Below are 16,545 nucleotides of genomic sequence, written 5' to 3'. Positions count from 1 at the left end.
GAAGAGGAATGATAATTGTGAAATAAATAAATTAAAACTTGGCTTTGTCATTTCTGCTTTGTTTAGATAAAATGCTTCTATTTTAATTAACTGTCTTTCTTTTAGTCTGTGTCAATAGAAAAGTTTACAATCAAACTAAATATTAAGTAAATTAAAAGAAAAATAAAAGAGCTAGCTATGGTTTTATCATAAAGAAAATCAAGATAACAACAAATGAGGAAGTGGCCGCAGGATAGACTTAACTAATCTTCTTGTAGGAAATACAAATGTGATTTGTATTACTCTAAATATTTTTACAATTGCCTAAGCAGTTATTCGTGGACATATGCTCTTCCAATCTCCCAGTGAAAGCGTTTTAGGTTTCTCCAGCTTTGTTTCTTTTTTTCTTTGAGTTTTGCGACCTAACCCAAAGCTATTTCTATCTTGCCTTTGATGGCTACTACGGGAGATTGAGTGATTGACTAAGATTTGGAACGTCATAGCTGAGTTATTCGAAAAGCTCAATAATATGCAAGAATGATTAAAAGGTAAACAAAAGGAAATTACCTACCTTTTCTATTATCATAATGAAACATGACGATTTTGATCAAATTATAAACAATGACTTTATATTTGCTTTTGAATTGTAACAATATTATTGACTTTATATACATACCATAAACCCTTTCTCTTTCTTGAGAGGATAGGACGATAAGTGTTCTTGATCTTCAGCAAATCATCATCATTTACCCTGAATCTTCCACAAACAAAAACAATAGTGCAGACCAAAATGATAAAATACAGAAAAGCCAACAAAGAGACCAGAGAACGTACCTTCTACATTACTGCAGAGAAGCAAGGTGTGATCTTTTCACATCAGCAGAAGCTGTTCAGCCCCAATTCCTAAATCACCAGCTAGGGTTGCAGAAGCTATTGGGTTTTCAACTCCTGAAGAGGGAGAAAGCAACAGCAGTTAAAAGAATATAGACTAAAATCTACATAGATAACCATATGTTTTGTTGTTCAAGAAAAAAAAAACCATATATTACCAACGCAAACAGTTAGCCAAAGTTACCTTGCTCACGCCTCTATCCATGAAACGGTTTCCAGTCTAACAAAGAAAATAAAGAACATTCATTAATACGTAGAAAGATGCATATCACACTAATACCATGATTCAACAACCCCCAGTTACCATTACTCAACAACCGCCAGTTAACAAAATAGCATGAAAGTGAGTTCTAATCTTCTTCTTCTTCATTTGTTTTGCTTCTTGCTCATTTTTCAATTCCAATGTGTAACAGAATCCCCGTGAGCCACTTAGCACCATCACAGATTTCTGAAAAATCAGTTTTGTGCCCAAACATAAATATCTAATGAAAAACATATAACGACATGAACTCCAAAACCGATTATCGACTTCGTAATACGCGAGGTAAAATGAAATGGAAAATTGCAACAAAAACTTCCCGGTAAATATTTTGCAGAAAACACACCTCTGTTATCGCAATCAGCATCAAAATTTTCCAAAGAACGAAACCTGAATCTCTTTGCTCAATCGAATGGCAGCAAGCTTCGAGGAACCGGTTTATATAGAAGTAGATAGATAGCGAGGTGAAACGCATAAATAAATACGGAAGTAAAGAAGACAATTGATTGATTATAAGTGGATCACAGTAACGGAGGTTTTATGAATGAACTCGAATTGGAAAAGACGAACTGAGAAACTGGCGGAGGAAAATATGATCGAAGAAGCCACGGGTGGTGGACTTTATTTTGGGCCATGACAAAATAATTTAGGGTTTAGGCTAAGAAACCCAACATTAAATCTCGATATGGGCTTAAATGACGTGGCGAAAATATTGAGCTTATTCAACTTTTAGTATTGTATAGATTGGCTACTTGATGAATTATGTTTTTTTTTCTTGGTTATACAGACGTATTCCCCTATAATAATCGGTGTCAACAAAACAGAAGCGAAAGTGTTAAACTTTCTTCTTGGGTTGTGTGTGTTGATTGATCTGCGTGACGACGACATCACAAAGCGAAACACTTTCTCTCTCTCCGCGGAATCGAATCGATCAGATACTTATCTTCAAACCCCCTTCCCGACTTGGACCGCCTGAATCGTACGCGACCTGCTCAGAAGAAGACACAAACAAAGTCTCTTCCTTTCACCCTCCCACACGTTCAAATCTCAATCCTTTCCGTGTCGGGTCAATGCCATGAGCCTCGTGAACTCTATTTAACCCATCGAATCGCGCCACCCAATTACTGGATCTCGCATTGAATTTAGGGTTTAGCTTTGCGGAGATGATTGATCATGGGAGCTCGTCCTTCGATTACCGGAGCATTAGAGAGGCCGCATGCAACGCCGGCGCCGGAGCCACCGCAGGTTCGGTTTCGATTCTTTGTTTCCTTGTGTGTTTGGTGGGTTCTTGTGTGTTTGAGTTTGGTTTTGTTTTTTTGTTGTTGTTCAGGGGCGATTGCAGCGACTTTTGTTTGCCCGTTAGATGTGATCAAGACAAGGTTGCAAGTTCTTGGTCTCCCTGAAGCTCCAGCCTCTGGAAAGAGAGGTACTTTGCTTTAGAATGTAACTAGTAGTAGATGTTTGATCAAGACTAGTTGCTAACAAGCTCTGCATGTGTTGTGAATTATCAGGTAGTGTGATCATTACAAGTTTACAGAATATAGTGAAGAATGAAGGCTTTAGAGGAATGTATCGAGGACTTTCACCAACCATCATAGCTCTCCTTCCGAATTGGGCTGTAAGCAGCACTTTTCTCTCTGCTGAGATTTGTGATGTCTTTGCTTGTAGTTGATGTTCTGGTATCATGTGCAGGTGTACTTCTCAGTTTATGGGAAGCTGAAGGAGGTTCTGCAGTCTAGTGGTTAGTTACAAAATCTTGTTGCAGTCCTGAGTTTGCTTTATTTGTTCTCTAACCAAAGTCTTTTATATTATTCGGTCTTTCAACTGCTTATGTTTTCCTGATAGATGGCACACTTAGTGTTGGGGCCAACATGGTAGCTGCTGCTGGTGCCGGAGCTTCCACATCTATTGCAACGAATCCACTTTGGGTTGTCAAGACAAGACTAATGGTGAGTTTTGTCCTCTTTCTTTTAGCTTTACTAGATATTCTTTTGGTTTCCAGCTTTACTAGACATTCTTCTTGACTCTTCCCCTTTTCTCAGACGCAAGGGATTAGGCCAGGCGTGGTACCTTACAAAAGCGTAATGTCTGCTTTCAGTAGGATTTGTCAAGAAGAAGGATTCCGAGGGCTGTACAGGTCAGTAGTATTCTTGCATCAAAACTGAAGCCTCTGTGATTTTGTGCACATGTTAACCTTTAAGATGTTTTGAATGCAGTGGCCTTTTGCCTTCTTTGGCTGGAATAAGCCATGTTGCAATCCAGTTTCCAGCTTATGAAAAGATTAAGCAGTACATGGCAAAAATAGGTAAAACATAATTCATCCACTATATTATTACATAATCAATTCTCATGTTCTGCTAGTTTCTGATCAAAGCTTTGTTAAGTTCTCAGATAATACATCCGTAGAGAATCTGAGTCCTGGGAGTGTTGCTATTGCTTCTTCCATAGCGAAAGTCGTCGCCTCTGTTTTGACTTACCCACATGAGGTTTCTCATCTCTTTCTCTATATGCCTTACTCTTAGGTTCATAAACTAAATGGGGCTTATGTTGCTACTTCCACAGGTGATTAGAGCCAAGCTTCAAGAACAAGGGCAAATGAGAAACTCTGAGAACAAGTATTCAGGAGTCATTGATTGCGTAAAGAAGGTTTTTAGAAGCGAAGGGATCCCTGGAATGTACCGTGGATGTGCTACTAATCTGCTCAGGACAACTCCATCAGCAGTTATTACATTTACAACCTATGAGATGATGCTTAGATTTTTCCGACAAGTTGTTCCACCAGAGACTAATATGTCTGATGATGACGAAAAAAAGAGTTTAGTTAGTCAACCTGGAGGAGAAGGAGTAGAAGAGAAAGATTCTGCTTTGAGAGAATCACAAACTCAAGCTAATAAGATCACTTCCCCTATCCCTCTTGGAAGCAAATAAAAGATTTTCTAGACCATGACTCATGGCTACATAGATTTTCTTTACTTCTAAAGTCGATTCCGATTTAAGTTATTTTTGTCCCTTGAGGTGATCAAGTTTGTAACTTTTTTGCTCGTTGTTCTAACAAATGTGTAAAAACATATGAATAAGTACTTTTTGGCCGTTTTGATGATCACGAATATTTGAAGATCAAATTTGTTTAAGTATTTGGATGCTTTTAATGGAGTTTTGTGGACCATTATAAGTGATGGAGGCTGAAGAACAGGGTCGGTTCAATGGTGTTATGGGCTCTAGACAAAAAAAAATTTAATTTTCAAACTACCATTAGTTTTCTTTAGAAATATTTTGAATCATTTTTACCAGAAATATTTGTATGTTCTTACCAGAAATATTTGTATGTTTTTACCAAAAAATTTAATTTTCAAACTACTATTAATTTTCTTTAAAAATATTTTGAAAAACAGGGTCAGCTCAATGGTATTTGTATGTTTTTACCAGAAATATTTTTAAAAATAAATCTACGAAAAAAAAAATACTTTCATATAAAAAAAATTGAATCATTTTTCTTATTTTTAATATAAAAATACATGTATTTTTTTAAAAAATGAGACTTTTATTTATTAAAAAATAAGAGGACAACAGATTAGGTCTGGGACGGTCGCACCGCTCGCCCCTCTATCTAAACCGGCCCTGCCGGCCCTGCTGAAGAAGTGTTAAAGAAGGAAGAGGATTTGTTACCCTACCACAAGGCAATATGATCTTGTTCAGGTTATAAAGCTTTTAGGACTTGTTGAAGGAACAATGTGATAACTGATAAAGGCCATGTGTTTCTGGTCAGAGAGATCTCAGATTTGTCTTATAAGCCTTTGAAATCTTGCCTTTTATACCAGTTAAGCATGCAGATTAGTTTCTGGTATTAGACCCAGTGATGAACAATACAGTTAGGCCTGAGATCAGTAGATACGATTAACATAATAATTCTAATTGGTTTTATTGGACTTCTTCAAAGTAAATTCTACGAGATAACAAATATTTCAGTTTAATAATATAATCGCCAATATACTAGGATGATGTGGAACATCATGGTATAGAGTATGAGCTCACATGTGTATTTTTAATATATATTTCTAATTGTTAATCTTAGAATGTTTAAAGGTCATATTTTAGATGTAAATTAATAAATCAATGATTCTAACAAAGTTTCTCCTAGTGTAAATATTTATAGTGTTTCTATAACACAAAGAAGAAACAACTTTCATTGTACCCGCTCTCAACTCATTTCATCGTCCCCTCTTAACTCAAATTTCACTTTTAGTATTTTTTTTTCCTTTAAAATAGCAAATGGAGTAGTGTTTCGAAAAAAAGAGCAAATGGAGTAATCTTAGGAAAGCTAATAAATTTCTCCATGTGCATGTTTCTTCCAAGCTCTGATAAACCCTAAATTTTGTTGGCTTTGGTGGTTGTTTCTTTTTATGATTTATCGTTAGTTTTGGTAGTTTTGGTAGTTTTGGAAGAGTTGGCAATTTTCATATTCTCTGACACTTCACCTTGAATAGTAAGGTTTCTTCATCATTTTTTTAATGTCAAAGTGTAGAATGTTCCCCTTGTCAAGATGAAAGTTTATCTTCCTTTCTATAACATTCACAATAGCTCCAAGTATAGCCAAGAAAGGTCTACCAAAGATCAAAGGGTTTTTAGCCTCTTCATCCACATTCAGGGGCGGACCCAGTAATGCCCAAGTGGGGTCAGAGGACACTCCAAAAATATTGAAATAAATAAAATCGCATAGTGTTTCTTAAAGAATCTGCAGCAAAAGTGGTTGTTCTGCACTCTTTGACACCACAAAAAACCTGTGTTCAAACCTCATTGGCACCATTCTTCCTTAAAATTTTGAAAATCAAACATATCTAACCCCACTAAAGTCAATCTCTAGGTCCGCCACTGTCCACATTGATGACCACCTCTCCGCTTTGATTCTCATTATCTTTAACGAGAACTCTAAAAGACAACTTTTTACCACTTCTAAAGGTGATTGAATGCATTGTACCCTTTCGCGACGACTGGACATGGCAATTGCATGCTAAGGTTGCAGCGGAGTGGTGGTTGCGGTCGTGCGTATGATTTTAATGACCTTATGAAAACTTCTAATCAAGTTGTGAATAGCATTATCATAGATCTTCACCAACTCAAGCCTCTTATGGAGGTTGTATGTGTTATTATGATCTCTGTTTTTCGTTGTGGTTATTTCTGTTTCCGAAGTTTAATGTAATTGTTGCTTCATTAATATAATCAAATAGAGTGAAATAAAAACAAGAGAAATTTTCTATGATAAATTTTTTTAGTTTATTTTCACAAAAAATAGTTTTCAAAAAAGAAAATGACCAAATTTTTTTTATTAAAAGGTAAAAATATATTTATACTTTAAGGTTAACTAATCTAGACTAGAGTTTAGAGTTAAAGGGTGGAGTTTTAAGGATAGAGTTTCAAATTTAAAAAGTTAAAAATTAAAATTTCCAAAAAAAAAAAAAAATTTGGTCATTTTCCTCCTTGAATGTTATTTTTGTGACAAAAACTTAAAAAAATAATATTTGAGAAAATTGTCCTTAAAACAATGCCAAAACTATTACTCATCTAAACTATTAAAACTGAAGTACATTTTGTATTAAACCCTGAATTTTCCTCAATAATTACAATCTTATGCCACTCACATAAAACACAGCGTTTAATTTAATTTTCTTAACCCTCATTACTTAGCGAGATCATAAATCCTTACCTTAAATCAGGAATCGTTTATGGCAGGTACTACATTCATCTACTCCAAATCCGTTGTGCATCTTCCTTCACGGTGTACATACTTGGCTTTGGGTTAACATTGAATTAACACTCAGAAAATGAGGAAGAAGAAGAGCTACAACACATGCCATTGCCAAAACGAAGATGGAACGATGTGAGCGATGTAAGTAATCTCTTCTATAAAAGATGAAGTTCTCACAGTATAACTTAATTTCATTAATGAAGGATTGATTCATTGTGTGATTGATTTATTCTTTTTGTGTCCAGGCGAGTTACAGAGCTAACGAGATTACAACTATTGTGAATGGTTCCATGCTTATGACTCCTAAAGCTTTTGAATCTCATGCTTCACTTATTAATTTAGGTGCAGAACTTAATTTTATAATTGTTTTGTGTTTTGATTCTTCTGTAGAGAAAGGAAGTTAACGAAGTCTTGCGACAGAGCCTGTCTTCTCTTCACCGACGCTGGTGAAGCCGAACAAGAAAAAGAGAGGCGGAGAAGAAGAGATGCTGAGAAGGAGAGAAGACAGACTAGGTTTTAGTTTTATGTTTACTTTTTATTTTTTTTCTTAAAAAAATTGGTTTAGTTTGGTTTACTTTGATGTACCGGTCTTAAATTGGTATCCAATGTTGATATATAACTTTTCATAAATTTTATTTTTATCAGTAATAGGGTAAATAATAACTAACAAAATATTACTCCATCTGTTTCATTTTAATTGTCGTTTTAGACTTCGACACACAAATTAAAAAAAAACATTTAATTTTATATATTTACTAGATAAAAACATCACTACCAATAAATCTAACCACATTTTAACCAATAAAAAATGGATTATAATATAAAATTAATAAATTTTGCATTGAAACTATAAAATGACACTTATTTTGAAACAAAAATTACTCTATAATGACATTTAAATTGAAACGGAGGGAGTATTAAATAAAATTTAAATATCAAAATTGGTTACCAATTTAAAACAGCAAATTGTAAATAACATGTTTAGTTGTTATATTATATAACTCAAATATACATATGTATAAAAAATTTAGGCTTGCTAAATAAAATTTGCAAAAATCTGTACTTATTTTTGAATATATTTTTTTTCGTAATTTGCTTTCACTATTTTTTATGTTTCTATTTAAATAATGTATTTAAAAAAAAATATCGTTGTAAAATTTGAGCTTTATATTCATCTATAAATCATGATATTTATAATTTAATTTCGCAAAACTCACAATAAACTTAGAACTCTAATATTTTACACTTTAATATTTATTTTACCAAAAAATGAAAAAGCACAATAAAAAAAAACACAATTTCATAATTTATAAATGAACCCTAAACACATAGAACAAAACACAAATATGCCAAAACTCAATAACATATGAATCTATAACAAGAACATAAAAAAATTATATTTATAAAATTATTTAAAAGTAAAAACATATAATTATGAAGAACAAACACCCGCGCGGACGCGCGGGTCAAATGCTAGTAACTATTATAGTTGAATACGTAAATAAAATTCAAGCATTCAAACTAGAAATCTACATCCAGTGATTAACCCACCCAAGTATTTAATAGCTTTTATCAAAATCCGATACAAACCACATCAGTCCAAAAGATATCGGTTCACATGTCCATTACTCGTATTCTATAACAAAAGTCAAATCCTAATTTAAAAGGTTAATTCCTAAACTCAAATGGATTAGCTTACTTGACATGGAAGAAACTCCACTCAGGTCGCCGTCTCCTTATTTTCCAGCACTGGATCTGCTCCAGTAGAATATTCCATGGCCGGAGACAAGGCGTAACCATTCACTGAACGAGTCACCATATGTGGCGGCATCGGCAAGACCGGTAAGTAGAATATCGGTAAAAATTGCTGCTGCTGCTGCAAAGGCTCTTGGATAACTATTCTCCGTGGTTGATCTTGAATCTCTTCTCTCTCAGTTTCTTTATCCGAAACTCCGGTGTTCAAAGAGGCTGAAGTTATAGGATCCTCGTCCGACGTTGCATGGATCTTGCCGTGATCCACACGCTGCGTCGCCGTACAATTATTTTGCGGGAATATCGGGAAGGGAACAACGGAAGACGAAGAGGTGTAGATTATTTTCTGTATAGGCGGTTCGAGTCCAAGCAAGTTAACCGAGAGAGGATGTCGAGTTGATGCTGATTCGGGGTGGTTTGACGGGAAGAGGAAGAGACGGATACGCTGGGGACTAGCTGAGTCATACTCTGCGATCATGTTTTGTAGATCTTCGTTGTCATTGACGGTGATGAGAGAGTCTAGGTCGCAGCTGGGGAGTCTGTACTTGAGGGAGAAGGAGCTGCCATAGAGAAGCTTGCTGGAGAGAAGCTGGAAGAAAGCGGTTAAGGAGATGTCACGTGGAACGGCGACGATGCGCGTCTCTCCGCCGATGTATTCCAGGGAGTTTGACGGTGAGATGGGCGTTATCCGGCCACCGTAGCTACAGAGCAGACGGAGCTTTGGGTTTAGCGACGGAGCTTGCGGTTCCATGATGGAACAGAGATTCCACTTTTCTAAGAACGTCGAGAGAAGGTTTTGGCAGATAGATTTGTTTGTTAAGAGGCTGTAGGGTTTCCACTTTTCTATCTCAGTTTGAATTATACTTCTTATAAGATTATACTCTCTCCCAGTTTTTATGGGTTTATAAGTTTATCTTTAGTATTTTTTTTTAATTATTTATTTTTATCTTTGTCTCTTAATTTTGTGTTGGATTGTGTCTATTTACGAATCGAACATATTTAAGAAAAAATATTGTAATATATATACATTTTTTTAATAAATACATTATTTGTTATATTCTAGGGGCGATTGGAAACATAACCGATAGTCCATTCGGTAATAGCAAATTTTGTTGTTGCTTGTTATATTTTTTTGCGTGTCATTTTCAAATTAAACGCTTTTTATTTTAATAACTAGTGTATCTCCGTAGCACTGGATAAATCTATTATATACTTAATTTTCTTAAAAAGATATTAGAGACATGATTCGAATTAACAAACTGAAGTTAGATTAAATACTCACACAAACTAAAATTACATATAACTAAATAAAACACTTGCTCGCTTGTTATATGAATTCGTCTACACCACTAACCCAATGTAATACATAATAAGCTGGAGATTGTGGGTGTAATATATGAGGCAGTTAAAATAATTATTTTCTTTCTTTTGGTTTTATGTTCTGAAACTGATTTGTTTCAACTGTTTTTTTTTTTTTGTAAACTAACTGTTTTTCTTTTTGGTAATTGTTGTTTTTGAAAAATAAAATATTTATCTATGTGTCATAATATTATTGGGCAAGTGACTTGTGCTTTAGTATATAAGGGAATATTATTATGTTTTTACTTTTAAATTTGACATTATTTTATTGATATAAAGTTAATACAATATAGACACAAAACATGTGTTTTATATACTACTAGGTATTTGGCCCGCACATGCGGGTATAATAAAAATATAAATTTTAAACTATCATGCTAAATTACTTTTTATAGTTTTAGTCACAATTTGTTTTTTTTTTGGTTTTTGTCAAATTTTCATTTTTTTGAACATCAGTAGAATCTAAAAACTATGAGAAATCACTTATCAATCATCTCACGCAATGAAATAAATTAATGGTAATATAGATATTAACCGCTCAAACTTTTAACGTGAGAGCTCAATTTCAAAAATTTACTTCGCAAATAATAGTATAGATTGTCATATTATTTATTAATATGTTATGAATTTATATAAATGTATCCTCTTTTTCTATTTTTATTTTTTACCTGAGTTTTTATTGTATAATTTTCTTTTTAAAAAACTATTATTTAAAATTTGGTTATTTTAATAGGATTTAAATCCTTACAATAAAAATTTTATTGAGTCATAATTTTCTTACGTATATTAATTACATCAAGTATAGTAATTGATATAAATATACATCAACATTTTCAGAATCATTTTTATAAACGATATAACTTTTATTTACATCAATTATAAATACAAATCTATAACATACATGATGCAAGACACTCCTTATTTTTAGGGACACCCCCCATACTAAATATCCGTGTCCAAGTATATATATTTGATATTCACTCATTTAAAAAGGCAATAAAGAGATGTGCTATTTATAATTTTTTTGTGGAGTATAAGCCACTTATTTCTATATGCAACACCTCAACGTAAAACATAAGAACATTATTATATGTAGCATGCGCATGAAAGTCCCCCTTTGCATCAGAAAATATTATCGAGCACTGGGCCGGCAACAAAATAAGCGACATTTGTGTTATTACCCACCGCGACGCTGGCAAGTGTAAGAACAGCACTGAGGACGCCATCCGGTGAGTAAATAGAGCAATTTCCCGTCGGAAGATTAATTGTGATATAGCAGGAACTAGGGGTAAACAGAAGTGTTTGTAAAAAGCTGAGAAACATGAGAAAAAAACCATTCGGTTGACTTAATGTTTCAGCGAGGTTGGCGGTTAAGCCACCACATGTTAAGATAACAGTGCCATTTGAGATAGGAGGGGCGTTAGGGTCTCCATTAAGGCTACACCGTGCGATACCGTTAATTTCGACTTGGCCAAAGCTGAGGCCACCAAGTGAAAGACCGTGTGAAAGGGGAGAGACTGCCATGATGAGAAGTATGGAGGTGAGATAAGCTTTCAATCGTCTTGACATTTCTTGATTTGTGTTTCCAGAGCTGTGTGTGGCAAAGAAGCATAAGGTGTGGGTCTTTATATTGGTAGATATTGATTCATCTTGGTATGATGTATTGTCATTGGAATGTGTTTTTCACAATTAAAGTTTTGACTTCGCGTCTCAAGGTTTATTTGATGTGGATAGATGTTATAAGCTTGTATATTCAAAAAAAAAAGATAGATGTTATAAGCTTCTCTAAGTCACATATGATATGGGTATTATAATTAATGTATATGTTTTACGTGCACGAGATGTAGTTTGAGTTACTAAAATTTGTTGATTGCATAAAATAAATTCCAAGCAATATGATTCTTTTTAGATGAATTTTCTATCGTATTAACAAAATCGAAGTTACTGTAAGTTTGTTGAAGCGAAACAAGAGAAAAGATGTGTACTGTTATTTTAGCTTCAGATTCTATTATTTTGACCACCGTCCCCGTGCTTTTTCTTGCCGCTCCAGCTGCATCTGGCGGTTAAGAAACGAACAAGGCTCTTAACCCTGTTCGTTTGGTTACCGCAGGTTTCGGCGTCAGCGGCAGCGTCAGCGGCGGCGGCGGCGGCAGCATCAGCGTCAGCGGCGGCGGCAGCGTCAGCGGCGGCGGCGGCGGCAGCGTCAGCGTCAGCGGCGGCGGCAGCGTCAATGAATACAGTTGTTGTTCGTTTCGCAGACGCTGACGCTGCCGCTGACGCTACCGCATACTATATCGCGACCACAGGTTTTATCGGCGTCAGCCGTAGGACGCGGTGTTCGGACGCGGCGTCAGACACAGCTTGCTGCGTCAACGAAACGAACAAGAGTTGACGCAGAATGTTGACGCTGCCGCTGCCGCCGGTACCTGCGGCAACCAAACGAACAGCCCTATGGAGGAAGAGTTAGCTCCTAAACTTGATCTACATGCTAAGATATTGGCAAAGGCGTAATAATATATGGCTCAATATAATTCTGACGCAGTAACCTATATGTCTTATAGTAAATTTGTATTTTGTGGTGGCAAATCTAAGTGAGGTTATTGGTTAGTGGATTTTAATAGATTCATAAACTGTTGGTAGATAAATTATGATCCAATAAGTTTCTGATCCAATAAAACAAAATAAAATGAAATCGGTGCCAAATAAGTCAAAGTAAATGAGGACATTAGATACAATGTCTTTGATATATATTGACATTAAATAAGGAAAATGAAAACTTAACCGTAAGTACACTACACACTACTCCTATACTGACACTTCTTTCTGAGTAGATTGGATGCACAAGGAAGATGATGATATTGAAAAGTAGATTAGATGCCCAAAACCCTAATCAATACCATTGCGGCAAATGATTTGCCAAACTTGGCTCAATTTTATCCAAGGGTAAAGCCTTCTTCTTACACTTCCTCTAGGACTAGGACTAACATTACTTGCTACACGTGTGTTCTTAACCCTTGCACTAGTATTGTTCTCTTTGTTGCGTTCTCCTTCTTTGCTTCAAATTGTATTCGAAATGGGGTAAACTTGACAATTAAACACATTCATAGTTTAGCAATGTAAAAATGCATTTGTTTACAATAAAATAAGCTGGCGACTTCTAACCAAGGTCAAAATCCTCCATAATACACATTCAATCTCTCTAATATTCACACGGCACTGAGAGAGAAAACTGTTCAGCTTCGTTGGTCTCCTATCAAAGCCGTCGGCGCGTTCGTTTCACCAACGCAAAAGCAGAGGAGCTGGAACGCTGTCCACGAAGACTCTCCGACCATCTCTTGTTGTATACTCAAACTTCCAATGTCGTCCTACAAGCCATGCCATTGCGGTTCCACCAAGCAAGCCACTAATCTGAAATTCACCAGAGATGTTATTCATCAGACCACTACTGCTCCAAGCAAAATAGAACTTGGTTAAAAGATTTTGAAGGCATGCTTTTGGTTACTTACATGTCCCTAGTTATCTATGCCTCTGGATACTAGACCCAATGTCTGCATTGTCAAAGCTTGTTAGAATTTGAGAGAGATTATATAGATTCTAAAAGTTTCTATCTGACCATGTTTAGGGCAATATAACTTGAGCTATCTGCATCAGATTTTCATTGCCACCTCTGACCATTTGTTTGTGTCTCATGACAAATACAGCTACCGAGCCAACCTACAAAAAGAAAAAGAGGTATCATTAACAAACTTCAATTTGTATGAGAACAAAGGCTTATGGTTCCCCAAGGGACTTATCAATCCGAAAATTGCACCGGAAGCACCAACTGATGGCGCTTTGTTGAGCCAGTAACTCATTGCTGAACCTAGAACTCTTATGATGGTTTCTGTTAGTCAACTATAATCACCCACATCAAAGAAAGTCTATGAAACATTAATTACTTGCGATTGCAGAAGTGAAGTAAACGGCAAGGAATCTCGTTGGGCTACCTAAACTCTCAGCAGTTAGTCCAATGGAGTTCAAAGAATAGCAATTTATCGAAACACAAAGGGGGAAACAGTTTAGCCACACAGAAAGAAGTAAGCAGCATTGACTAGGGTCATTGCAAGGATGAATGGTTGATGAGAAACTGACCATGAGATGCATAGGATTTGCATGAAGAACAGAAGATGTAGCCAGTCTCCATAATTGACCTCTATCGATTAAGCTGTTAACCTGCATTCATCTACAATTGTCCAAGGTACTTAACCTTGTTATACTTCTCTAAAATGTCTATTTTGAGATATTAAAGAAATAATCTTAGGATAAACATTTTTCATTTAGCAAACTTCAATTTTAACATATGTATTAAAACTGAGTTCCAATAATGTATTGGGTAGAATCACGTTTTCAAAACATTAAGATTACTGTTGGTTGAAAACATAGAACATTAAGATTTCATTCAAATTATTTCAGTGCACAAGGCATTGAACATTCTGCAATGAATTAATCACAGACATGAAACAATAAGAAGGATAAATACAATGAAACACAAGGATGTAATTAATGTTTAACATCAAAAGACTTTGCTAAAGTATTTGTCGAATAACTTATCAACCATAACTTGATAAGCTCTTTCAGTTGGATGGTAGCTATCCCAAAATATGTATGCCGACGAATTAGAGCATGTGAATGGATTATATGAGTTGCACATATAAGAAATTTCGAGAAAACCAGTACCGCAACAAGCTCTATCAGCTACCTCGAAACCTGAAACATAATAGGATGTTTACTTAAAACTTAGTCACGTTTTTAATACAAAGGAATAAAATATATATATATATATATGTTTGTGAGATGAATTAACCGTATTTTTTAGGATTTTGGATCATGTCCAAAAAGGTCTCATAAACATCAACGTAGAAGATAATACCATCCAACTCTCTATCTAAAGATTTCAGTGCTGGAGAAAGTCTGGCGTTGAATTTTTTTGCCATATTGTTTAAGGGTTTAACACATTCTCTTGTTAATACACTTCCACGCACTGATCTTTGAAGTGGTACACATCCAACAGGAAGTGCACTAAACACCCCAATTTTTCGAGCTCCAAGCTTGTGTAATTCCTAAATATTATTAAATAAATAATATTATTAGTTGTTATTTTATTGTTGTTTGATTTAATATTTGAATAAATCTAACACACTTACTCTTACGAATTTAACTGCTGATTTAGCCAAGAAAGAAGCATACGATGCAGGGTTATATTTATGAGATTGGGCTATATAAGTGTGAGCAAGGTCATTGCTACTAGAAACCACGAGAAAAATGCCGCGGTTCAAGATATGTCGAGCTTTTCTTTTTCCATAACGTCGTTTGATCGTTGATATATACTCTTTGAAATATATTAGTTGATCCCCCACTGATATCACCGACTACAAAAGATCAACAAATAAAAGTTCTATATTATTTACTATTTTTTTTTTTGAATATTTAGAGGTTCAATCCCGAAAGCCCTTAATTACATCCCCTTGGACGAGATCCACCCCATTTTAAATAGCATTCTTTAGGAGAGCAAGCCTCTCTCAACCGGAACTGGATCCATGACTTTTCAAAATTCTTACTAGGTAATTTAAGAGTTTTAGCCTCCAATCCAACTCCGTATTCCTAAATAAATAAAACTAATTAACTGTAAGTATATGATAACATACCATAGTTTCGGCTGTCAATGGATCATAACCGGTTCCTCCAGACGCAAATGTTATACCTTTCAAAAGATTTCTAGGCTTCAAATTTGGACTTAGGTATGCTGGTAATGTCTTAGTCAACCCCAATTTTTCCGCTGAAATAAAATTGGTTAAAACAAGTGTAGAACGATGTAAAAATAGTTATAACTCTTTATATAATCAAATATAAAAAATAGTTCAAACAATTACCAATAAGATCAGAAGGAACTTTTCCATCAGAAAATCTTCCAGTAGCCAATCCGCCGGGGAAGTCTTTGCCATAAGGAGGGAAGTTGGACTTAAGAAAAGTTGAGAGATTGTTGTTGTTACCAGTATCCATTATTGAATCTCCGAAAACTATTAATGCAGGGATTTTAGCCTTCTTTCTTTGCTTTGCTGCATCTGCTTGGACGGCTAATACCAACACGAGCCATAACATGTAAAGCTTCATTGTTGGTTTGTTTAGTTTTCTGTCGAGATTTGGTTTGTGTTTTTTAGTTTGTAGACATGCATATATATATGGGTCCCTTCATATCATGGATATCGCTTAATATTTATCATCAAAAAAATAATATTTATGATCAATAAAAATGTAACTAATTTGTTTTCAAATTGAATATACAACTTTTGCAATACCGTAAACGTAACAGCAATTTGGTATAGTCACTCAGTAATATGTCACATTTTCGATATAGAACAGTATGTTTATATTAGCTACTACTATATAAGAAAATTTTCAAATCGTGGTGAATTGTCGCAAATTAAAACTGCTGTTAGTAAAAAATGCTACCAAATATGAAAGAAAAATTCATGGCTTTTTTTCTCTGGCTGCTTCGATCATTAAATGCTACCAAAAGTTTGAT

The 16,545-nt window shown here is 34.9% G+C and overlaps 3 protein-coding genes and 2 long non-coding RNA genes across 8 annotated transcripts; 2 read left to right on the top strand and 3 right to left on the bottom strand.

Annotated features, from left to right (window-relative positions):
- Positions 1–485: 485 nt before the first annotated feature.
- Positions 486–1,720, bottom strand: LOC106360111. Of its 4 annotated transcripts, none has more exons than XR_002653636.2 (5): positions 1,476–1,720; positions 1,175–1,318; positions 1,055–1,090; positions 814–927; positions 486–736 (listed from the first exon to the last, which is right to left on the bottom strand). It is a non-coding gene; the product is annotated as an uncharacterized LOC106360111 (long non-coding RNA). The 4 variants fall into 4 exon arrangements; XR_002653635.2 differs by having other exon boundaries at positions 486–730; positions 1,476–1,719; XR_007315444.1 differs by having other exon boundaries at positions 486–927; positions 1,029–1,090; positions 1,476–1,719.
- Positions 1,721–1,898: 178 nt separating this feature from the next.
- Positions 1,899–4,263, top strand: LOC111199793 (nicotinamide adenine dinucleotide transporter 2, mitochondrial-like). The gene is made up of 9 exons (XM_022690211.2): positions 1,899–2,374; positions 2,460–2,555; positions 2,641–2,747; positions 2,822–2,870; positions 2,975–3,078; positions 3,172–3,266; positions 3,346–3,434; positions 3,521–3,615; positions 3,692–4,263. Exons 1-9 carry the CDS (start codon positions 2,293–2,295, stop codon positions 4,055–4,057), a joined length of 1,083 nt encoding a protein of 360 aa, XP_022545932.1. The 5' UTR covers positions 1,899–2,292; the 3' UTR covers positions 4,058–4,263.
- A 2,500-nt stretch (positions 4,264–6,763) lies between these two features.
- On the top strand, positions 6,764–8,344 carry LOC106345531. The gene is made up of 3 exons (XR_001270325.3): positions 6,764–7,013; positions 7,118–7,157; positions 7,263–8,344. It is a non-coding gene; the product is annotated as an uncharacterized LOC106345531 (long non-coding RNA).
- Positions 8,345–8,355: 11 nt separating this feature from the next.
- LOC106454193 lies at positions 8,356–10,118 on the bottom strand. Its single transcript, XM_013896352.3, has one exon. It carries the CDS (start codon positions 9,373–9,375, stop codon positions 8,593–8,595), a length of 783 nt encoding a protein of 260 aa, XP_013751806.1. The 5' UTR covers positions 9,376–10,118; the 3' UTR covers positions 8,356–8,592.
- A 695-nt stretch (positions 10,119–10,813) lies between these two features.
- Positions 10,814–16,196, bottom strand: LOC111198518 (GDSL esterase/lipase At1g59030-like). The gene is made up of 7 exons (XM_022690239.2): positions 15,893–16,196; positions 15,668–15,798; positions 15,167–15,391; positions 14,827–15,082; positions 13,597–14,729; positions 13,490–13,531; positions 10,814–13,391 (listed from the first exon to the last, which is right to left on the bottom strand). Exons 1-5 carry the CDS (start codon positions 16,131–16,133, stop codon positions 14,536–14,538), a joined length of 1,047 nt encoding a protein of 348 aa, XP_022545960.1. The 5' UTR covers positions 16,134–16,196; the 3' UTR covers positions 10,814–13,391; positions 13,490–13,531; positions 13,597–14,535.
- Positions 16,197–16,545: the final 349 nt, after the last annotated feature.

Source organism: Brassica napus, chromosome A8, assembly GCF_020379485.1.
Source record: "Brassica napus cultivar Da-Ae chromosome A8, Da-Ae, whole genome shotgun sequence".
NCBI lineage: Eukaryota > Viridiplantae > Streptophyta > Magnoliopsida > Brassicales > Brassicaceae > Brassica > Brassica napus.
The sequence above is the reverse complement of the archived record's forward strand: the minus strand, read 5'-3'. Positions and strand labels throughout refer to the sequence as shown.

Excerpts from the sequence above, each read along its gene's own strand:
- LOC106454193 (XM_013896352.3), bottom strand. The coding sequence starts at position 9,375 with ATGGAACCGCAAGCTCCGTCGCTAAACCCAAAGCTCCGTCTGCTCTGT.
- LOC111199793 (XM_022690211.2), top strand. The coding sequence starts at position 2,293 with ATGATTGATCATGGGAGCTCGTCCTTCGATTACCGGAGCATTAGAGAG. Across the intron at positions 2,375-2,459 it reads CGGCGCCGGAGCCACCGCAG|GGGCGATTGCAGCGACTTTT; the intron begins GTTCGGTTTCGA and ends GTTGTTGTTCAG. Across the intron at positions 2,871-2,974 it reads GGAGGTTCTGCAGTCTAGTG|ATGGCACACTTAGTGTTGGG; the intron begins GTTAGTTACAAA and ends TTTTCCTGATAG.
- LOC111198518 (XM_022690239.2), bottom strand. The coding sequence starts at position 16,133 with ATGAAGCTTTACATGTTATGGCTCGTGTTGGTATTAGCCGTCCAAGCA. Across the intron at positions 15,799-15,892 it reads AGTTCCTTCTGATCTTATTG|CGGAAAAATTGGGGTTGACT; the intron begins GTAATTGTTTGA and ends ATTTTATTTCAG. Across the intron at positions 14,730-14,826 it reads CCAAAATCCTAAAAAATACG|GTTTCGAGGTAGCTGATAGA; the intron begins GTTAATTCATCT and ends ATTATGTTTCAG.